General features: G+C 43.7%; 2 protein-coding genes across 2 annotated transcripts; both read left to right on the top strand.

Annotated features, from left to right (window-relative positions):
- Positions 1–7,742: 7,742 nt before the first annotated feature.
- On the top strand, positions 7,743–10,753 carry LOC131482986 (beta-defensin 122-like). Its single transcript, XM_058679649.1, has 2 exons — positions 7,743–7,874; positions 10,334–10,753. Exons 1-2 carry the CDS (start codon positions 7,817–7,819, stop codon positions 10,573–10,575), a joined length of 300 nt encoding a protein of 99 aa, XP_058535632.1. The 5' UTR covers positions 7,743–7,816; the 3' UTR covers positions 10,576–10,753.
- Positions 10,754–15,829: 5,076 nt separating this feature from the next.
- Positions 15,830–20,780, top strand: LOC131483025 (beta-defensin 125-like). The gene is made up of 3 exons (XM_058679889.1): positions 15,830–15,862; positions 16,210–16,408; positions 19,553–20,780. The coding sequence occupies exons 1-3, from the start codon at positions 15,830–15,832 to the stop codon at positions 20,053–20,055; spliced, it is 735 nt and encodes a 244-aa protein (XP_058535872.1). The 3' UTR covers positions 20,056–20,780.
- Positions 20,781–23,593: the final 2,813 nt, after the last annotated feature.

Genomic DNA, 23,593 nt, shown 5'->3' with positions numbered 1-23,593 from the left:
TCACTTATGCCAGCATCATCAGCATATGCTCCTATGTTCGATCTGAAATTTTATTTGTTACTAATTAATTAATTACCTTTACCATTAAAATCTGCAATCCACATGGAACCGGCTCTAGGTGTAAGGGAAAGAGCAGCTGATAAAGAACCAACCGTGTGATAAACCACCGTCCTCCCCTGTTAACACCCTTCTGGCATTGGGTCATGTCATCCCATAGGACTTGTTCTACTTTTACTCTATTTTGTTCACTGTATTTTTTTATCTTTGCATCGTAACATATCTTCCTACTTATACCTTTATCGTAAATTTCAATATCCAGTCATTGAAATTCTATGAGTCACATCTTCAAAATCGGTCTGGCTATTCATTGCTCATTTATTTCCAGAACTGTTTGAATCAGCTTGTCAAATTTCCGCAAGTTGCCAGCTAGCTTCTCTTTTGCACTCCTTGTATTTATTTATTTATTTTTTTTTAGCTAATAGCACAGGCCAGGTCCTCAACAGTTGTAATCAGTGTTTGCATTAGTAGCAGGAAACCTGTTTTCTTTGTCATTGTAAAGGTGATACATCTAAATGCCCTTGAATATCTGTCATGTTTATTGCAGATCTGGGCATTAAATCTTTAGCATGCTCCCTGAGATACTCTGCAGTAACTGGTTTTTGTCATGTGTGAAATACTTTGTCTTCTTGGAGGTCATCACATTTGTTAGGCCTCCTGATTCGAAGTCAGAATCAGGGCTATCCTACTGCCCTGTGGCATATTTGCTAACACTCTGACCTAGCATTTGACTTGGGAGTTTGGCACACACGTACAGAGCAGATACGGGCTATTGTTTATTCTTTGTTCTCATCTACGCTTGAGATTCTGGAGCAACTTGCCTAATGCATCAGTCACTGGTCCTTCAGAATTTGCTGGCATTAAGACCTGTCATTTCTATAATGAGGACACTTTGAGAGCATTGCGGGGTGGTGATTGTTAGCAATTGTGCCTGGGCAGAAGAGCATGAAGGAGGACTAGTCTAAGCAAAACGAACTAGAACGCGATGTTGCTACTTCAGGACCTGGGACCTGATAGGAGGGAGGGCCGTGCAGTGCCTTTCCATCTTCATGCTTGACAGGTTCCTGGAGGTTCAAGTTTCCTCCAGGGTTGTTCCTGATGGCCTGTGTCTCTTTGAAGTATTTTTGCACTTATTAGGTGTATTCGTTCATCGTGGAATGTTACTGTTGTTCAGCTCTCTGATGCCTGTACATATTTCTACCTTTTTCATTACTTTTTCCTTTTTTTCCTTAATAAGACTATCTTTAGCAAAAAATAAGACTTGGATATTTTTGTGTGTCTGTTCCCTGATATTTGTTATTACTGTTTTCTATTTCTCAAGCACCAATCTGGCTTGAATTCAATTCAGGCTGCTAAGTTTAACTCCATTCTCTTCTGATCTGTGGAGTTTCCTGTGAGAGGTCTCCTGTGAACTGAATCACCATTCCTTTATTTTAGTCAATTGATTTTTTTTCACGTGCACATTTAAGAATCTTCTCCTTATGTTCTAGCGAAGAGAGCTTGATTATCATGTGTTGTGAAGATCGCTTTTGGTCAACCCTGTTGGGAGTTCTGTGCACTTCCTGGATGTTGTTTCCCAATTTTTTCTCTAGATTAGGAAAATTTTCCCTTATTGTTTCATTAAATACATTTTTAATCCCAGCTTCTCTTTCTGCACCTTCTGCGACTCCCATAACTCTTATGTTTGGTCTTTTAATAGTGTCTTTCAATTCTTGAATACTTTTTTTTTAACTTGACCCAGCTCTGCTTCCAGCTTTTGTTTGTTTCCCCTGGTGAAATTCTGAGATTCTCTCTTCTGCTTCCTTCATTCTATGTTGGAGACTCTCCACTGTACTTGTAATGTGCTCCACTATATTCTTAATTTCTGATATATCAGCTTTCATTTGATTTATTTCCTGTGTCACTTGTTTCTGTCATGTCTTGAACTCCTGTATTACGTGGAACATCCTCCACTGCTTTCCCAAGCCACAAGCGGGGTGTTGGATGGGAAGTGGAGCCGACAGGACTTGACCCTGGCACCCATATGGGATTTGGAGGTGGAGGATTAGCAGGTTGAACCAAAGTGCCTGCCCCTTGAGGTGATGGTTACCACCTGTGGTGGCTTTTTCAGAATGCATACATAGATCGAACTTCAATATGTAAGTTTTTATATGTGTCAATAATCCTTGCATAAACCTGAAAAACAGTTCATTGTCACTCATAAAAGCCATTTGTCCTTCTGTGTGAGTTACAAATGATGCAAAATCTGTGTGTGTGAAATACATGAAATGTCTTCACCCTATGTAAATAAGAAATGTGCTAGAAACAAACAAAGTTTTGTTTGGAAGAAACGTATATCTAGGATCCTCAACTACCTGGGCCGCCTTGTGGTGGAAGTGTCATGGGGCCCTCCTACGCCAGGCACCTGTGACACAGGCACAGAAAGAAGGGAGAGAGGACACCGCATGTCCCCACTCGTGTTCCGAATAGCTGCTGGTGACCTTCTTACAGACCCGTACTCCCACCGGAAACTCATAGGGGAGCTCTTGCTTTCCTTACAGTAAAGATTGAGGACGCATTTTTATCCTGGAGAGCGGACAAAGCACGCTTTCTTCCCAGAGCAGAATGACATCAATGGAGCCTGACAACACTCTCCCCATCTTTTCTAAATAATCAGTCCTATTTTAAATATTTCCATTTGGGGATTCAGATAAGAAGCCTCTGCAAATGTTTCATTTGTTTGCTCTGCTGACAGGATCCTTGCAACAGCCGGTAGTCTCTCTTCTGGCTTTTTATCTTCGAGAAGCGATACAACATGATGCGATCAGCAGGTCAGACTGACAGGGCTCGCCAAGGTTAAGATTAATTTCAGTGGGCATCAGCATTGCTGGCGTCAATGGGCAGTTCTCTTCTGGGAATTGAATGTTATCACTGGGCCAGCAGGTTGCTTGCCTGGCAGGAGGGACCATTATCTCCTGGTTGAAATTTCATTTCACCAACAGGGAGGAGGACTTGTCATTTCAAGGGCGTGTGTTGGAAACTTAATGACTAAGTGAGACAGTGACACCGCATTTTAAGGTTGTAACACAGAAAGCAACAAGGGGATTTTTAACAAATAGGATTTATGTCAGGTCGTGTTTCCCATCATGGTGCTTCAGCCTCTTTTTCCAGAATTCATTATTCCTTAATACCCAAGTGAGAACTCGGAAACCAGGAAAAGCTGTAACTTATGCAAGAGTTCCTAAATGTCCCTGCTGAATGCAAGTGGGTGCTTCCGTATTGTTGCCATGCTGTGCGTTATACGAACAGAAATGCACAAGCTAGATAATCTTTTTTTTGCGTTTCGTCTCCAAAAAGCTCAGACTCCATCGACCATCGACGTACTTTGGCTTTCCACCAGGCCTCCTGGGTCAGGGCCCTTCACACTTTCCTTTGCATTTTCCACTCTCCCTTTTCTGTGTTCAAGCTTTATGGACGACGTCCTTGTCTCTTAGGACAACTGTGGCGGATCTCTCACTTCCACGTGAGCACAGACAGGAGACCATGGGGTCACTCAGTGTAAAACCTTGTGTCTTTGTTTGAGGGTTGCTAAACTGAGCCTGAGCTCGCAAGCTTGACATCTTCTCAGTCCAGCCAGTGGCTTGCTCCTTGGTAGACCATCGCCAGCACTCAAAACATAAACCGTGGAGTCTGAGCTTGGAAAGTTGGCTTCTGCCCTAATCTTCTTCATCTCACGGTCAGCACAAATCATGGCCACGCCACAATTAAGGGTGTCCACCAGATTAAATGGTCCACAGCAAGACACGTCCAGAAAGGTCTGAAGAGACACAGCTCTACTCTGACTGCTTCCACCCCTGCCATACACACACATACGCACTTGTACACCGCAGCCCCTTAAGTTCTGAAGGCTTCACCCCCCACCCATGTCACCCCTGGCGCAGCTGACTGACTCTGGGAACTGCCCCCTGCCGAAGGAAGTTGCCTCATCCACAATTTTAACCTTTCCCCAGGAAGAGCGCGTCTACCGAAGGGCAGTCCAGGGGGATTTGCAGGGTCCTCGTCTCACTGTTCCTTTCAGGGTGAACTCGGGTGTTCCGTGTCTGCCACCCGGCCTATCCCATTTGCCTTCCCCCTCTGTCCAGCCCTGCCCCTTCATTTCTTCAGGAGTGCTCGTATTAATCATGTTGTAAGGAGCAATTACTGGTTCACTCCCCAAATGATGCAACGGCCAGAGCTGAGCTGATCCAAAGCCACGAGCCAGGAGCTTCTTCCAGGTATCCCACATGGATGCTTGTGACATCATCTGCTGCTTTCCCAGCTCATTATCAGGGAGCTGGGTGGGAACTAGAGCAGCTACAGACCCAAACCAGCACCCACAATGGGATGCGAGCACTACAGACAGAGGATTAGCTTGCTACGCTGTGGTGCTGGACGCCAGGATTTTTTAATCCCCAAAATAAGAATGTTTCCCCTGCTTGGACATATTAATAGGAACTGGACATGACTACAAAATCCACCCCATCCCCATGCCTCTCTCAACCAAGTGATACTAAAACTTCATATGCCTGCTGTGGTTGCTCATTATAAAGCTGAAACTAATCTGCCCAGCTTCTCTGTTCTCCAATTCTATGCAACAGGAATATGAGGTCATTATACTAAAACTGGAATTTCCTTCAATGAACAGCTCAGTTTTTCAAGTGTTTGCCACTATCTGGAGTTTTTCCTAATTTTTTTTTTTTTTGTTAAGATTTATTTATTGGACCCGGCACGGTAGCCTAGTGGCTAAAGTACTCGCCTTGCACATGCTAGGATCCCATATGGACACTGGTTAGTATCCCGGCAGCCCCACTTCCTATCCAGCTCCTTGCCTATGGCCTTGGGAAAGCAACTGAGGATGGCCCAAGCTTTGGGACCCTACACTTATATGGGAGACCTGGAAGAAGCTCCTGGCTCCTGGCTCCTGGCTTCAGATCAGCTCAGCTCCGGCCATTGCGAACACTTGGGGAGTGACTCCCATTAAATGGATAATTTGGGGAGGCAGCCTGATCTTTAGTGTCTGCATACAGATGCAGGTGAGGTCAACTCCAATCCTCCATTGTCACTGTGCTCGGAAACTTGTATGTGTCTCCACTACACAGTGAACAAAACAACAGTACCCTTGGCCATCTCTTGAGCATTTACTGGGACAAAACCTCACAATAACATGAATATTTTTATCTTTCCTTTCCAGAAGAGAAAAACTGGTTCTATAAGGAAATGACTGACTAAATGTCACACAGCATTCAGTTATCCGTAATTCCTCAGAGGCTGGGCTAGGACAATGACAAGAGGGCCACGGGCAGTAGAAAGATTGGTAGGGAGAAGGCTGTTGACAGCAAAACATGGCAAGAGCCGATTCATAGGCCAAGTCTCAAGCAAATGATGCTGGTGTCAAGAGCTTAGGGGTCAATATGGCCTGAGACCAAAAGACTTCTTCTTGAAGGAGAGTGTTTAACAGGAGGGACCACAAAATAATTAAGACCAAAAGCTCAGGTGTCCAACACTCTTGGGTCTGAATCCTGGCCCTGCTGGTTAGTCCTAGAGGGGCAGTGACGGTCACCCAAAACTAAAGTAACAGAGCCGTTCTGCTGTCTGAGGGTAGGGAAGCCATGGGTTTGTGTCTTAGCCCGTCTCAAGTGACAGAGTGGGATCTCCAATCTCAATGTTTTCTCTGCTCAAGATGCCAACTTCAAGGTCAGGTCCAGGGCAGTTCCTGAGCCCTCACCAGCAGTAACAGAGTTTCGGTCCTGTTATTTGCCTCACCAAAGGCCGATCCCCCAGGGCTCAGGAAGTACAGACAAAAACGATTACTCCCACATCCTCTTTGAAGTGAAACTAAAGGAGGAATCAGATAGAAAAGTGAATTTGGGGACATGAGACTTTTGAGACTTTCAAGACGGTCAAAAAGTACCACCAAAAGGCCTTGTAGGACTAAAAAGTAATAAGATTGGCTTAAAATTGCATTACAGGAAATAAGCAACGAATAGTTACAATAGCAACTAACCTGGTGATTGTGAGATTACATAGAGGTGATATGGAGTTATGGAAAATTAAATACGACGAAATGAACTTTGTTGGCAGTGTGTGTCTGTGTTTGTGTGGGTATGCATATATGTGTGTGTGTGTGCGTCCTAGACTTCAAGTTTCACCAAAAAAAATATTTCTGCTACACACTGCAAGAGAGACAAGGACCCTCCCATGCCACCCCTCCAAATAGCGAGCTCAAGATTGAGGAAGGGAACAAGCAGATATAAGGATGAGTGACGTAACAGACGGACATTTCTCAGAAGAAAAATGAGAGCTTTGAGATTCAAAGGTTTTATCCAGTGTTCAGGCCTATCCCCAAGAAAGCTAGAAAATCCACATTTCCAGGATAAAACAGCACAGCAGGAGCTTCCAAGCAGAAAGGACAAGATGCTAACAATCAAGACTCGAGCTAACCCGCCTTCTCCTCATCGCCTGGAGTTCGGAGGTGCAGTGCAATCATTCCTACAAACTGTTGCATGAGTTGCACAGCACAGTATCAGATTCACAGCCAGCGACAGGCCCAGTGTTCACACAAAGATACAAGTTGAATCTAGGCGTAGAACAAAGAGGATGGATGGGTAAAGAGAAACATCACAGGCCCAGGGAAGCAGGAACAGTCAAGAAACTGACATACTGCAGAGTGAGTATATCCCACAAGAACTCTCGTAGGAGCTTTTTAGAATTTGATTACATGCTTAATCACCCTTGGAGAATTTTACTACAATTCTCACCATTCAAGTCAAAACAAAATAAGTAAGAATGTGAGAATTTGATTAGGAAAGTGAAAAAGCTTAACAGAGGATTTTTTCCTAGATTATTGATAGATAGATAGATGGATAGATAGATAGATAGATAGATAGATAGATAGATAGATAGAGATAGATAGATACAGACAGAGGATTGACTCCATGAGAGCTGAGTGAAACCCATGCCTGAGAGAAATGAGGCTGCCATGAATCCAGAGAACAGCAAAATCCAAAATCAGCCCTGAGCACCCCGAGTTCACAGAAGTCATGTGACCTTTCCCTGGAACCATGCCGCATCACCTGTCACCTGCTCTGGGAAGAGTGCATTTCTGACACTCTCAGGCTCGTTAACAAAGTCCTCTCCCCAGGACTCCCACCTGCCTGCTACTTTCCCCCTCTCTAATCAGGGGAGCAAAGCCACTTGCTTCCATAGGTCCTGTCCTGAGTGTGAAGATGGCCAGGGTGTTAGGCACTGTATAAAAACATACAGATTTGCTTTGGTAGAATGTCCTTTCCTGAGTTCCCTGTGTTGAAGATCCCGACTCTGGAAATGCAGGAGAGAGAATTTTTGCGTGAAAGGAGTTTTCAGGTGGTCCCAATGTAGCAGGAAGGGTGTTAGGATAGAATAAGAGGGTCTGTGAACAAACACATCCCAATTTTCCCAAGGGGGAAGTGAGAGCTGGGGACAAGGAGACCTCCTCGTGTCTGGATCCTTTTCAATGTGTTCCCACAGTAGCTTCACCTTCTCTTCCGTTCCCCTCGAAGTACCTAGACCCCTCTGAGTAGAGGGAGCAAAATACTAACACCTTTGGCCAAATGACCAGTGTCCCTTAATGGCTCTTGGCATCATGAGCTGTGACTCACTCCCTGGCCACCATCCCACAAAAGCGAATAAAAACCCACATGCCAAGCCCCACGGCTGAGGTTCGCGAGGCTTGCACCTGCCTTCTCTGTGTCTCTCACAGACCATGAAAATCTCGCTCGTGACTCTCACTGTATTTTTGATGCTGTTCCAGATGTTTTCAGGTAAAAATAGAAGCAAGGAAGAAAGAAGAGATGGGGGCGTGCAGTGGGGACTGTCCATGTCTCCTTTCCTTCCATGGAGACAGGGTGTTCTTGGGTAGCTGAAATTTGCTTGACCAGAACAACCCTGAGGCCTTCCTAACTGAGCATGCGTCAATCTAGGCCAGGATCCCTGGAGCCATGGGGGCTGGAGGGGGGAAGTGACATTCCATTCATACCCAGCTGCAGCCTAGGCATCCAGAACTGTGCCTGGTCCTCAGCACCCCCAGTCAGCGTCCCAGCCACCCAGCCAAGGTGCTGACTGCTTTCTGTTGGCTTTTCCACCTCTACCAGTTCCTGTGTCCTGAAGCCTGCCTAGGCACTGGAGCCGACCAGGCCTGGCACTGTCTCTGCTTTCCTAATCTAGCCCAAAAGTCGCTGCAGAATTGTGTGGAAGCAGCTTTCATTTCCTTCCCGATCTTGAAATCCGTGGCTTTGTCACTGGTTAAAATCGGGTTTCTCAAGTGGACAGAGATGGGGAACCATAGTTTGTGAAGGTCTGGATAATGTTTAAACAAGGGGTCTCTCTCTCTGTGTCTGACATACACATTCTAGGCATACACATCCATATGAATGTATAGGCACCTGTTGTTCTCTCTCTAACCCCAGCAGTTAACTATACATGCTTTAATTTTTTTAATGCAACAATACAAGGGTACTTCAAAAAGTCCATGGAAATACATATTTTGAGAAAATCTATGCATTGATTTCAAGCATTTTGTACCCAAATCAATTTATTTCCAAATTCCATTTGTTTGTGAATTTTTAGAAATGTTCTTTTGCATGTTGGATACTTTTTCTCTCAGCACACCAGAAATTGCCTTCATTTCTTCTGGAAGTCCCAGACTATTCCAGGATATAGATATGCCATCATTTGTGCATCTAACCCCTATAGAGGATATGAGATATTTGCAGATTTTTGATAAGACGAATAAAATGCCGATGAGTTTTTACATATGCATTTTTACTTATGCAAGAAGTTCCAAGTAAATTCCCGGAAGACAACTTGTTAGGAAAATAGTAGTTAAAAAAAAAACCTATAAATTAATCTGGGAAGCAGAAACGGAGAGCTAGGCCATATTCTCAGGTTTATTCTCCCAGAATGTCCACAATAGCTTGGACTAGGGCTAAATTGGGGTCTCCCACACAGGAAGCAGGGTTCCAACAACCTCAGCCATCACCCCTGCATTGCCAGGAAGCTAGAATCAAGCATCTGGACAGGGAATCGAGTCCAGATACCCCAGCATTGGAAACAAGCATCTTAGCTTGCATCCTAAGCAATAGACCAAATCCTTACCCTGGAAAACAATAATTGGATTGTTTTATTTTCATGAGCATTTGTCTGGGTCTCCTTTGCATTACACATAGCTGAAAGCAATCACTAACATTGCAAGGCAAAAGAACCTTAGAAAACCCAACTGAACGTTCTTTATGCAAACCCAGAAAAATCTGGGCTATGGAACTCCTCACCTATTAGTGTGAAAGGAAAATTTAAGTAATGAAAGAAAAGAATTTTAAGCCTGTAATTTCATTTCTATCTATCTCTATTGTTATTTGAACATAGGGCATGACAAAGATATTCTTAAGCATATAGAGTATCAGAATATTTGCCAGGGTCCAGCACGGTAGCCTAATAGCTAAAGTCCTTGCTTTGCTTGTGCCAGGATCCCACATAGGTGCCAGTTCGTATCCCAGCAGCCCCACTTCCCATCCAGCTCCCTGCTTGTGGCCTGGGAAAACAGTTGAGGACTGCCCAAAGCTTTGAGACCCTGCACCCACATGGGAGACCCAGAGGAGGCTCCTGGATCCTGGCTTCAGATAGGCACAGCTCTGGCCATTGTGGCCACTTGGAATGTGAATTAACAGGCAGATCTTCCTCTCTGTCTCCCCTCTTCTTTGTATATCTGCCACACAAAAATCCATATTGAAAACACTCAAAGGAAAAATCAAGTTCAGAATGCTGTAAATTATGAAATGAAAGAATGACCAAATACTTGCAACTGAATAGTTGATTTAAAAACTAGACTAGAAGGGGACCAGTGCTATGCTTCAACAGACCAATCATCCACCTGCTAGTGCTGGCAGCCCAAATGCCTGTAAGTCAATCAGGATGGTTCGGGAGAGGTTGACCAAAGCTTCACAGAGAAGCAGCTAAGGAATATGGGAGCCTTGCTGAAGCACTTACCTTATAAGAGGTAAGGTGGAATTCCTGGCAAGTTTCAAAAATAGAGACAGATTATTGTGAACAAAAGCTTCACAAGATTTCTTAAAACATCAGAATATAATGAGTACCTTTTAACTCAGTCCAGGGAACCCTCGAAAATAGTGAATTCTTAATAATTTATGTTACAGGTGCTGTGTCTCTCACTGCAATGAGTACGAGTGAGCATCAGTATCCTGAGTTCATTGCCTTTCTTTTTCAGTCTGTAGGAGTCGAAAATCTTGCTGGATCATAAAAGGACACTGCAGACAAGACTGCAAGGCTGGCGAACGTATGAAAAAGCCATGTCGAAATGGAGATTACTGCTGCATTCCAAACAAAACTGATTCTCAGCCCTACAAACCACCCCAAACACCCATCAGGAAAGCTCACTCTTTTCATGATAGAAGAACTAAGCTAAATTTCCCAGTGGTTTTCAATAATGACGACAACTTCGGAAACTAGTCCTTGTCAGCTCTAGTCTCCTTCCCGGGGGTCTGCTGAAGCCTATGGCCTCCTGCCTGCTGTCACTCATCTCTCTCTCTTCCGATAGGTCTGCTTTCAGGCAGCTAGGTGCCCTGAGCACATAATCCTAAAAGAAAGCAATGGTTAACTCATTAAAAAGAAGGAAATTCAGACAATGTTCAGTAATCCCTGAAAATGTCCCTAAAGAATTTTTATTTGTGAAGTACCAGGTGGCACCTGCTTTCACCCAAGAAAAACACTTCAGACTTTCAGTTTCTTGGCTGATCTCCCAAGTTTGTGGCACTACCCTCTCTGTAATGGGGATGAGGCCTCTTCTTTTCCAAAAAGAGTTTGGGAAGCCTTTGGAAAATTCGAAGTATCATTCCCATGCTTCCCAATTCAATCCAAGTAGCTTTCCTATTGTCATGACCCATAATAACTACCGTGACACAGAGTGGTCCTCCCAAAAAAAGCATCCAACTCAGAGGAGCCCGTCCCATTTATCGCCTCTGGATGAGATCTTGCCTACAAGGAGATCAAGGTCAGAGGTACTCTGAGAAGTCCCTTCTGCGCCCTTTGCTGAAGGCAGCCCTGGTGCTGTGCAGGCTCCATGGTTTAGTTCCTTGCTCCACATTCTGATCATCCTGAGCAATCCAAGAGCCTACGTGGTGGCAGCTGAGTCCTGCGTGATGCTCTTGGCCCATTTCAAGGGTGTGTGTGTTACAAAGGATCTAGAAAAGAAGTGGGAAAAAATAACTCAGATGAATATATTCGCATGTAAGCACTGTAGGGAGGAAAGAGATTCACTCCAGTTCTGTTTTATCTCCTTTTTCGTCCCTTGAAGAGGTGGGACATCATACCTGAGAGATCCTAAGACTCCATGTTTGTTTTATTCTTTGTGCATCTCCATCTACTCAGAGACCCAACCAAACCAGAAACTTTAAGCTCCATCCTCTGCTCAACCCATGATCTGAAACTGTAATGATTTTACCTGAAAGGAAATTGTAACAAAATTGTAAAAGAACAGAAAGATGAGGCACCAATCACAGACCATCAGAAAGTTTCTGGCCCAATAGCTTTTGGCCAATCCATTTTTGTTACTAAAGTATGATGAACTCCCCACTAATGCAATCATCTTTAAACTAAGGAGGTCAAACTATCAGGAGCTCTATTTCCCTTCTTGGGTATTTAACCACAAGGAGACTTAAATTCCAAACATTAATCACAAATAAATCAAACATAGAGGCACTGAAAAAAAGAACTGTAAAATTGACATTAAAAGCATCACTGGGTTACAAGTGAGAATGCTGAGACTTGCAAGTGTTCATTTCATTCATCTACCTAAGAAATATTTCCCAAACACTTATTGTATGGGGAGAGGTTGTGGCTGACACTGGAAGCTGAGACGCTGTTGATCAGCATAAGGGAGTGTATTGTCTAGCAAAGTAAGTGGGACACAAACAGGTGAAAAATTAAGTAGATTGTGACTGAAACGATAAACGAAGCATAAATGGGACTGAGATCCAGTAGAAGCTGGGGTGAATGTGACTACTTGAGGTGGCGCACTCAGGAAATCCTTTCTGAGAGTGTGCAATTGGAAGCAAAATCAAAAGAAATAGCCATGCAAACATACACACACACACACGACAGAGAGAGCAAGAGAGACAGAAATCCAAAAAAGAGATTCAAACAGTCGACAGAAGCAAGTGATGCAGCCCTATGTGTCATGGTAAGAAGTCTGATCTTACTCAAAACACTCTCTCCTTGATAGACTATGAATAAAGTGGAGTTAGGAAAAACTGCACACTGGAAGGCCAAAAGGGGAGCTAGTCAAAGTGGTCTGATTAGAATATTCACAGTGGGGGGAAAATACATGAATGTGTTACCTTTGCTGAAGGGAGGGACACAACTGGAGGGCTTACCCATGGGCCTGATGTAATGAGAAGAGGGGCGGCCATTTTGCATAGTAAGTAAAGCCTCCACTTGCAACACTGTCATCTTAATATGGTGGCTGTTCCAGTTCTGGCTACCTCACTTCTGAGCTAGCTCCCTGTTGATGGCCTAGGAAAGCAGCAGGGGGTAGCTCAAGTGCTTGGATCTCTGTACCCATGTGTGAGACCCAGTTGAAGCTCCTGCCTCTTGGCTTTGATCTGGACCAGCCCCAATCATTTTGGCCATCTGGAGAGAAAACCAGATGAGAGATAGAAGGATCTATCTCTCCTTTTATGTAACTCTTTTAACTAAATAAAGTTAATCTTAAAAAAAAAAAAAAAGAACATAAAAATGTCTCAACAGGAGCTGACACAAACGTTCAAAGGCTAAATCCTCACCTTGCAAGCACCAGGATCCCATATGGGTGCCAGTCCATGTCCCTGCTGCTCCATTTCCCATTAAGCTCTCTGCTTGTGGCCTGGGAAGGCAATAGAGAATGACCCAAAGCCTTGAGACCCTGCACCACATGGGAGACCCAGAAGAAGCTCCTGGCTCCTGGCTTTGGATCAACTTAGCTCTGGCTATTATGATGACCATTTGGGGTAGTTCCAACCAGAGGATGGAAGATCTTTCTCTCTGTCTCTCCTTCTCTCTGTAAATCTGATCTGCCTTTCCAATAAAAATAATTAAATCTTTTCTTAAATGCCTTAAAATACCTCAAAGACATTTTTTTTAAAAAAGTAAAGATGAAATAGAAAAATAGTGTTATCAATGATTCCGACACTGATCAATAATGAAGATGGTAACATCATTCACTGAAATGGAGAAGTGTAAGTTGGGGCAAGTAACACATGCTGGGGAGAAACTGTGACAAATCCAGGTAAAGCTGACCAATATAAAATTAGGAATATGAGTTAGCAGCTTAAATAATTTTAGGAAAGTATTATAAGGCCTGGTGCAATGGCTCAACTGATTAATTCTCCCCTTTCAAGCACCAGGCTCCCATATGGGCACCAGTTTGTGTCCCAGCTGTTCCACTTCCCATTCAGCATCCTGCTTGTGGCCTGGGAAAGCAGTAAAAGATGACCCAAGTTCTTGGGCCCCTGTACCTACACAAGAAGCCAGGAAGAAAATCCTGGCTTCAGATTGGATCATCTCTGAATATTCCAGCCATTGAGGAAGTAAACCAGTAGATGCAAAATCTTTCTTTCTGTCTCTCCTCTCTGTAAACATGCCTTTGCAATCAAAATACTATTTTTAAAAAGAAAGAATTATAAATTTAGTACTTTCCAGTACTTTAGTTCATAAAAAAGAGAGTTTTAACAAGAAGCAAATATGAAATAGAGCTTAGATTTTAAAAAATAGGAATAATATAGTTCATAAATTTTAGCAATGCATTTTACAAATATGAGATATTACTTTTAAAAAGAGGGGGCTGGAGTGGTGATGTAGCAAGCTAAGCATCTGATTGCAGTGTCAACGTTCCACATGTACACCTTTTCAAGTCCCAGCAGCTCCATTCCCATCCAGCTCCCTGTTTACAGCCTGGGAGAGCAGCAGAGGATGGCTCAAGTCCTTGGGCCCTTGCTCCCATGCAAGAATCCCAGAAGAAACTGCTAGTTCCTGGCTTTGGATATAGGGAGTGAACCTGCAGATGGACGATCTCTCTCTCTCTCTCTCTCTCTCTCTCTCTCTCTCTCTAACTATGCCTTTCCAACAAATGAGACAGGGTCAACATTGTGCTGTGGCTGGTTAAGCTAGCTCCTATAGGGCCAGTATCCCATAGGAGCACTATTTGAGTCCTAATTGCTCCATTTCTTTTAAGAGTTATCAATTTTTACTGGAAAGGCAGATCAGATTTACAGAGAGAAGGAGAGACAGAGAGAAAGATCTTCCATCTGCCAAATGACCAAAATGCCTGGAGAGAAAGAGAGGCACGGACAAAGATCTCCCATCCACTGGTTCACTCCCCAAATGGTCACAATGCCCAAAGCTGAGCTGATCTGAAGCCAGGAAGCCAGGGCCCTTACAGGGGCTCAAGGTTTTGGGCCATCGTCTACTGCTTTCCCAGGTCACAGGCAGGAAGCTGGATGGGAAATGGAGAACCAGGACATGAACCGGTACTCGTATGGACTCCCAGCACATGCAAGGTGAGAATTTAGCCCTTGAGCCATTGCACTGGGCCCCTGAGGGTCCCTCTGAAGCACAGAGTTGTCCCTTGTTCCAGCCAATCTCTTGTAAACTAAGTCACACTTTGTTTTTTTTTTAAAGGTAAGCCATACTTCTTGATGGTTGGAAGATGGACAAAGGCAATCATGTACTATTATAAGGGAAAATTGGCAAGGCATATGATTCCGACAAGGATCATAGTGGCAGTTCCAAAATTCAGGATTTGCTTGAAAACCTGATCCTAATGAAAGCTGTCCATTTCCTTCTCTTCACCGCGGCTGCCTCTCCTTGGGGAGGGTTATGAAGTTGATTTTATCATTTGACAGTAGAGATAGTAATTTTCATACTCTTTTGTGTCATCACAGTTTAAAAACACATTTCTTCAGGTAAATCATTACAAGAAAGAAGAAGTAAGATAAATAATTAGTTAACACATAAAACATACATGGATAGGTGGGTGGATGGGTGATTGATCAAAAAAAACAGTTAATGCAGAAAACATAGATGGATAATTGGTGACAGATAAATTAAATAAATGACAAAAAAGGAGTTTAATGTGTGTAGTTGCTACTGTCCCCACTTCTGTCATTTGTACTTGGGCTGTAGCTGATAATGTAGAATTTCCCTCTTTATATATTCAGCCATTCCATGGTAAGCGAGTTCTGCTTGTTAGAACATATTAATCTAGAATTAATCTGGAAAACAAAACCTGTCACCTTCCTAGACACTTCAGGTGGCGTCACCCAGAAGCATTGCCTGTTCCTGTGGCTCGTTCTCACAGATAAGATAAATCCCACGAGAAGAAAACCTCCTTTACAGCTTCCTGGAGATTCCCGGGAGCAAGTCAACAGGACGGCCGCACAACTGAACCAAAGTGGGGCCAGGCTGACTCCAAAAGTCACTAGGGAGTTCTGCATTCCAAAGGGGGTCTTCCAGCGGGTCACGGCCAAAGTGACAACCCTGGTCCTCTAGGTCTGCTTTGTGTAGGCTATAGTCTTTCAAAGATGCTGAGCAGCACGCTCCTGTGAGTCCTAATGTAAGGGCTCGGCCCCTCAGCCTCTGCAGTGAGCTGGGCTTGTAGGGTGAGTAACAGATTTGGCACACAAGTGGACTCATGTTTATTACCTTGTATCGCTCAAATCCTTTGCCGAGAATGCATTTCGGGCCTCAGAGGCTCACCATTGAAGTAAGTCCCTGCTCTGAGCAGGCACGGGCCAGTGCAGAGAGATACACGTGTAAGTAGTCCCAAAGCAGAGTCTGCTAGTGAGAGGGACTGTGTTTGGAGCTGAAACCTGCTGGGAGACGCGGGGCAGTTAGGGAGGCCAGCCTCTGTGCGTGTTCGGCACAACCCGGAACGCCTCCTGGAAGCTCCTGACTCACAGCCTTCAGGGTGACCTCCCAGGCCCAATATCAGAAACTCAGTTGCTGTACCAACCGGCGGCTTAATGTTTCACAGGGAAAAGTCTTTTTTTTTAATCACTCTACTTTAGAACAAAATGATTTATGATTTTAAAAACAGAGAAGAGTTAATAGATAAGCTTTTATGTGTGTGTCTGGTTCAGTGCCCGTCCCTCTGCCCCCACTACAAAGAGGCCAATCAAACTTTCTTGCAGATTCACATTGCACTTAGTATTTGGGTCTCTTGCATCGGCCGCCACCTACCACCCAAGAACCATGCGACTCTTCCTGCTGGTTCTGCCTGTCTTTGCGTTTCTATCTCAAGTGACTCCAGGTAAGCAGAGCTCAGGGAGGCTGCCAAGACAGAGGGACAATGAGCCCTGGGCCGTGGAAATGGCTGCCTTTTCCGCATCCTCCCCAAGCTGGGCAGCCCCACGGTTCCCACGGGTTATGTTCCCAGCAGGACAGGGACCTAGAGCTAGGACAATATGCCCTCAGTGGGCAAGGGCATCCCAACCACCTCAGTTATCTATCTGCACTGATTCTGTATTCTAAGTCACCCATCTATGGAGCCAGGTGGAAGCTTGACTAAAATCAGTTTTCTTGCTAGCATGGGCTAGCTCTTTAAAAACGAGTCCCCAACTCCACTTGCTGTATTTTCTTGGCTCGAAAAATCCTGTTAGCAGCTAAAGTGATGTTTTTGGGTTTTGTTTTCTTTTGTTTTCTCATATTGTAGCATTTGCTGAAAAGTCAGAAAATATCTGCAGAGTTGGGATGGGGAAGTTTAAAGTGACTTTTTTCCCCTCCCTTCCTCAATGAAATCCTGTTTTAACAATCTCTGTTCCTTAAAATACATGGTCATAACTTTGAAATCGCCACCCAAAGAGAACTTATTCATTTTCATCTTTCTTATGTGTCTTTTTCAAGATATATTTCAATGTATGATCAACCTCCTGTAAATCTAAATATTTTTTATTTTATAGAAAAATAACCACGTGATATGCGTGTTTATGAAACATTCTTCTTTCACTTAATAATATTTTTTGGTTATTTTTGCATGTACGCAACTAAGGCCAACCTCATCCTTTGCAAATGTGTGATGTCTTACTGTAGAAAGAGCCACAAGTAAACTGATCAAGCCTTCCAAAACTTTCATGAGACTTTGCTTAGAATTCAGTTTCTGGATTAACGCAGGAGAGAACGAGTCTTTTAACAATTAAGTTATCCCATCCAAGTTAACATCTTCCATTAGTTTTAAAATCTCTCCCCTAGGACCTGGTACGCTAATCTAGCGGCTAAAGTCCTCGCCTTGCACAAGCTGGGATCCCATATGGGTGCCGGTTCTAATCCCAGCGGCCCCGCTTATCATCCAGCTCCCTGCTTGTGGCCTGGGAAAGCAATAGAGGACAGTCCAAAACCTTGGGACCCTGCACCTGCGTGGGAGACCTGGAAGAGGCTTCTGACTCCTGGCTTCAGATCAGCTCAACTCTGGTTGTTGCGGTCACTTGGGGAATGAATCAATGAACGGAAAATGTTCCTCTCTGTCTCCCCTTCTCCCTGTATATCTGACTTTCCAATAAAAATAAAATAAATCTTTTTTAAAAAATCTCTCCCCTAGGATTTCAGGGGTATGCATAAACAAAATATCATAGATACCTACAATGAACTGCTACCGAGTTTTAAAAGCGAAGCACGTTCTGACACATACTAAAATGTAGAAGAACCTTGGAGACATTATGAAATAAGCCAATCAGAAAAGGAAATTATGTATAAATCTTTTTTTAAGAAAAAGAGATTTAGTTACTTTTTATTGGAAAGGCAAATTTGTAGAGAGAAGAAGAAACATAGAGAAAGATTCCATCCACTGGTTCACTACCCAAGTGGCCACAAAGGCTGGAACTGAGCCGATTCAAAGCCAGGAGCCAGGAACTTCTTCTAAGTCTCCCATGTGAGTGAAGGGGTCCAAGGACTTGGGCTATCCTCTACTGCTTTCCCAGGCCACACGCAGGGAGCTGGACAGGAAATGCAGCAGCTGACAGAAACCAGTGCCCATATGGGATGCTGATAGAGGATTAGCCTACTATGACACTACTTGTATAATTCTATTTTATAGTTCTATATTCTCATATCAAATAATTAGAATATTCACATTTGAAAAGACAGAAAGTATCATGGTTGATACCAAGGGCTGGGGATATGGGGGAAAAGGCATTTACTCCTGAATGGATATAGAGTCAGTTTTAAAGATGAAACAAGTTCTGTGCATGAATGGTAATGATATAGCATGGTGGGAATAGATATAATGCCACTGAATTATGCACTTAAAATGATACAAAAGTACAAAATACAGTATGAGAATTTTTCCAAAATCAAAAAAAAAAAGTCACTGAGGCTTTGAGGGAGATGACTTTTTCACTATTATTTCAGTTTCTTGACACAAGACTGATTCATTTATTTCTGGGTTCTTCCTATTCACATTTAAGGGAATTTTCCAATTTCAAAGAGTGTTCAATCTGATTAGTATGTGGCTGCTAATAATTCTCTTGCTGACTTTAATGTGTTATACCTGGTTTGATTTCACCATTTTCACTATGGATAGTGTTCATTTTTAGGATACAATTTTTGGTCAGAAGTTGGCTTTCACTACTTCTGAATTGATTAGCATGCTTATCTAAATTTTACTCTATCCTATTTTGAATAGAAGGGATCTTTTATTCAAATTGCATTTGATTGGAAAACATAGAAAGTGTGAGATGGTAGACATTTATGGCTTTAAATCTGGGTTCCAGAAGGTGTAACCCATGAGTTAACTGAGTTGACTTTCCCTAGAGATTTCTCAAATAAGTAAATCCTGCTGCACCCACTGAGTCAGTCTCTGTCTTTTAAAGCCCCTCTACATGGTCCACGTGTGTCTGAAGGTCTGAGTGCACTGGGCTAATGCCCAGGTAAAACGACCCAATCACCAAGGGTTAACTACAGTGATCTAAGGTTTTAGAAACAATTACTTATAAGAGTGTGAGTAGGTAGTGTTCATTTTATTACTAGTGTCTAACCTACACAGATAGATTTGCGGTTATAGATTTGCAGTTAAATGTCTTCAAAGATTTTAACCAATGCAAATCAGTCGCAGACACAGCAGCCTGAGTGTTCTCAATGTGGATGCGTTTATGAGGACCCAGTGCTTCTATTACAATTAGCTCCAGTTCCTTGTGACTGGCAAGTGACGTTTCTTACATGATGAAATTTAGCTCACTTTCAGAAAAATTACAAATGAGCAGGTTGAGAAGTCAGGAATAGGAATTCTAAAAAACCTGGTGTATGCCAGGCCTGAGCTGACAGTCTTACAGCCATGGTCTAAGTCCTAAGCAATGACTTACTCAGACACAATGGTGTTAGAGGATACCAGATGGACAGTTATGGTAACAAAACGGAGAGCGACAACAGCCTAAAGTCAGTGTTCTTTCCTTTTATTGTTTAGCCTATCGTGGTAAAAGAGAATGTTGGGGCAAAGCGGGACAATGCCGGAGACGTTGCGAAGACTCAGAAATGACACGAGGCAAGTGTAAAAATCATCAAGCATGCTGTGTCCCTGTAAATAAAGACCATGAGCCACAAGCTGAGAGGAAGACCAAGAACACGATTCCTGCATCGTCATCTTTCCCGGATCACACCACCACCACCACCACGATATCAATGCCCACCATGAACCCCTCGAACCTAGAGGACGAGGATGTGAATGAAACCCAGTATCCCTTCTCATACTTCAGCACCTCCTCTCAGACATCACTCAAGTTCACAGAGCAAAGGACTGACTCAGATCAAGTGATGAGGCTCCCTCCCCGTCCCCACCAACATGAGCTTCTAGATAACAACAAACACAACTACACAGAACCCCTCCCCATCCCCACCAATATGAGATACAACAACACGACAACAAACAACTACACAGAACCCCTCCCCATCCCCACCAATATGATATAACACAACAACAAACATAGCTGCACAGTTCTGAAGTAAATTAAACATGCACTATTGCAAACATTTTTAAAGGATGGAAGGAATGTAAGGAAAAGCACTATTATATTAGAATAGTATCTGTGAGCTACATACCTATTCTGTTTATATTAATCTCAAAAATATTTTCTAAAAAGCTGCACAGAGAATCTAAATTTTCCCTGTTTCTAATGATAAACTCTTTGGTATTCTTCTTGAAACAGCTAATTACTTCCATGACAAGTGCTGATGCATTTTTAATATTCCTTCTTTGCCAGTAAGCTCAGCAGCCTTCATGCCTTACATAAGGATTCCTACATTGATGTTTCTAAGTGTTGTTCTGACTTTCCAGCAAGTAATTTAGGGATACTAGAGGCATCCCTTGTAGGGAACCTGCCTCTTGAGAGCAGCACAAGTTGTCCATATCAAACCTCTAAATCCAGGGAGGCCACTTGGTCTCGCAATTAGGATGTTGGCTAAGACACCTACATCCCAGATCAGACTACCTAGTTTCAATACCCAGTTCCAGCTCCAGGCATCCGCTCTTGCTTCTGACTCCAGTTTCCTGCTGATGAAGACTCTGGGAGGCAAAAGTGAAGGTGCAAGTCCTTAGACTCCTGCCAGCCACATAGAGACCCAGATGGAATTTCCAGTGTTTGGCTTAGATCAACCCCAGTTCTTGCAAGCATTTGGGGCCTGAGAAACAGATCATTCATCTTTCTCTCTCTCTCTCTCTCTCTCTCTCTCTCTCTCTCTCTCTCTCTTTCTCTCTCTCTCTCTCTTTCTCTCTCTCTCTTCTTCCTTCCCTCTCTCCCTGGAGTTCTCTGTCTCTATGCCTCTCAAATAAATGATATATCTTAAAAATCTGTACCCTTGTGACAATACCTGTGAGGACATGGAACATTTTCTTGATAGGAGGGCAGACACTTCAAAGAAGCATTCGTTTTCCTCCTGATTAACATTGGCCCTGAAACCCCCATCTTACTGCTCACTGCAGAAAACTGTCAAGCCTAACTGTGAACTAGAGGACCCATTGAACAACCCTGCTTGTGTCAAGGTTGGAATAGGAGTTGCTGGAAGACAGGCCTTGCAGGTCTCTTTCCATACCAAGCTTCGATCTCTTGTGGATAATCAAAGGTGGGGAACCTACAGTTGTGAGTGAAAGGTTGGATGAGCCTTTCACGTGGTAACTAAGAATTTTATGTTTTCTCCATCATGTACCATAGAAGTGCTTTCCCACCCTGTCACCCTTCAAAGAGGCCCATGCCCCTGACTGCCACCCATCTCATCCTTGCAGATCTTCTAAGCAGACTCTTGCCCTGCACAGCTGGCCAACCCCTACCCACGCTACAGCAGTGACTGCAGATCAAACCTCAGGCCATCCCATCCTCCCCCCATCCTCTGCTGGAAAGAGTTGTTTGAGATGCTGTCTGCATCAGGCTAGGGTGCAACACTGGAAGTTCATGCTAGCCAGCCCCAGAGCCGCAGCACCAACACAGCCTTATGTCCTTATTCCTTGATAACTAAGCCTTGAAGTTCATCATAACGTCATCGTTTGTGTGTGATGAAAGACAGTCAAAAAGGCAGAAATGGGGACGAGAGGCACCTGGGGCCCTGCTCCTGCAGCATAGGACTTCCAGGTCTGCTAAGTCCCAGTGTGGAGATATTTCATTTTCTGTATGCTGGTACACATCCTCCCCAGCTGAGTCGTATGGCGGGGTCTTCAAAGTGCTCGTGGAAAATATGCATGGATTTCAAACAACTTTTGCAACAGGCCCAGCACTAAATCCTTCCCCTTGCAAGTTCTAGGATCCCATATGGGTGCCAGTTTGTGTCCCGACTGTTCCATTTCCCATCCAACTCCCTGCTAGTGGCCAGGAAAGGAAGTAGAGGATTGTCCAAAGCTCTGGGACCCTGCACCTGCACCAGTAGGACTCCTAGCTTCGGATGGCTGATGTAGCCACTTGGGGAGTGAATCAGCAGATGGAAGATCTTTCTTTCTGTATCTCTCCTTCTCTTTGTAAATCTGCCTTTCTAATAAAAATAAATAAATCTTTAAAAAATGAAAAAAAAAACTGTTGCAGCAAAACCAGAATATCCTGTAATCCCATTTTCCATAAACGTTTAAACTGCCCTCATATTATTCCAGGAGTTAAAGAATACCTAGTTGATAATGGGATATTCTGGTCTCATTTTTTTTTTTTCAAGTATAGTGATTCTGGAGAGTGAAGTCTTTGAAGCCTGCCTCTCCCATCTGTGGTTTGGGCTAACAGTCCTGGGTTGTGTGTCTGACGGTCTGGACAACAATCCACACGTTTTCTTTAGAACCCCATGGGAGTGTGCTCACGAAGGCCCCTGCTGAGGTCTGCTCCTGAAGGGCTTCTTTCATGGACATCATGGGGGCAACTTGAGGCTAAACTACTGGCTCTGCATTTCTGCTGCTCACCCACCAACTGCACATTCAAGCAGAAGGACTGTGTGGAAGCCAATCTGATGCCGTAAGTCCAAAACCAGAAAGCTGCTGGTGATGAAGAAGGAATACCCTGTATGGTTCATCCTTACACAAAAAATTTGGCACCAAATTGAAGAGTTTCATTTTTCTATGAACATCTTGAAGTCTCTTCCTGTGGGTGTGGTGTTTTGGTTGCAGAACTATCAGCCTTTTTCTAAAAGTGTGGAGAGATTCTAATGTTAGAAAAACAGAGCAATCCCAAAGAAATGCAAAGAGACCAATGACAGAAAGAGATTATCCAGCTAATAATGGAGAATGAGCAACCTAAAAGGAGGAAAACAAAGACAGGGAAGTCACGGCAGCCAGGTACACAGAGGAGCTCAAAGAAGGGGGTAAAATATAGTAGAAGTGCCCACAGAGGCTGCCTGAGAATGCAAGTCAAGCAACTTGCAGCAACTTTCTTTTTCTTTTAATTTATTCATATTGAAAAGGCAGATCCATAGAAAGAAGGCAGGACAGAAAGAAAGAGCTTCCATCCACTGGTTCACTCCTCAAATGGACGCAACAGCTGAACTAAGCCAATCCAAAGCCAGGAGCTTCTTCTAGGTCTCCCACACAGGTGCAGGGTCCCATGACCTTGGGCCATCTTCCATTGCTTTCCCAGGCCTTAAGCAGGGAGCTGGATGGGAAGTGGAGCAGTCAGGACACAAACCGGTGCCCATATAGAATCCTGGTGCTTATCGAGGCATTGTGCTAAACCCATCATCCAGTAACTTTCAGAAAGAAAACCCCCTGGTAAACTTGACCAAAGCCATGTCCATAAAACATTCAGCACAAAAGCAAATCAGAAGGAGCTAAAGAGAGTCCACGAAGCAGAGAAAGCAAGTGCACAAGCATAGCTACTCTCCTGACAGCATTTGAAACTAGAGACAGAGAAAGATGGCAGGAGTGGGAAGTAAGACAGAAAATAAAATTAGAATTTCATGTCAGAAATCAGGTACTGCTTGCACAGGTCTCCTAGTTCTTAGGGACTAAAGGATCTGGGTAATTGTCATCAACAACAACATGAGACAT

This window comes from Ochotona princeps, chromosome 22 (genome assembly GCF_030435755.1).
Source record: "Ochotona princeps isolate mOchPri1 chromosome 22, mOchPri1.hap1, whole genome shotgun sequence".
Classification (NCBI taxonomy): domain Eukaryota; kingdom Metazoa; phylum Chordata; class Mammalia; order Lagomorpha; family Ochotonidae; genus Ochotona; species Ochotona princeps.
This window is presented reverse-complemented; position numbering and strand designations above follow the sequence as displayed.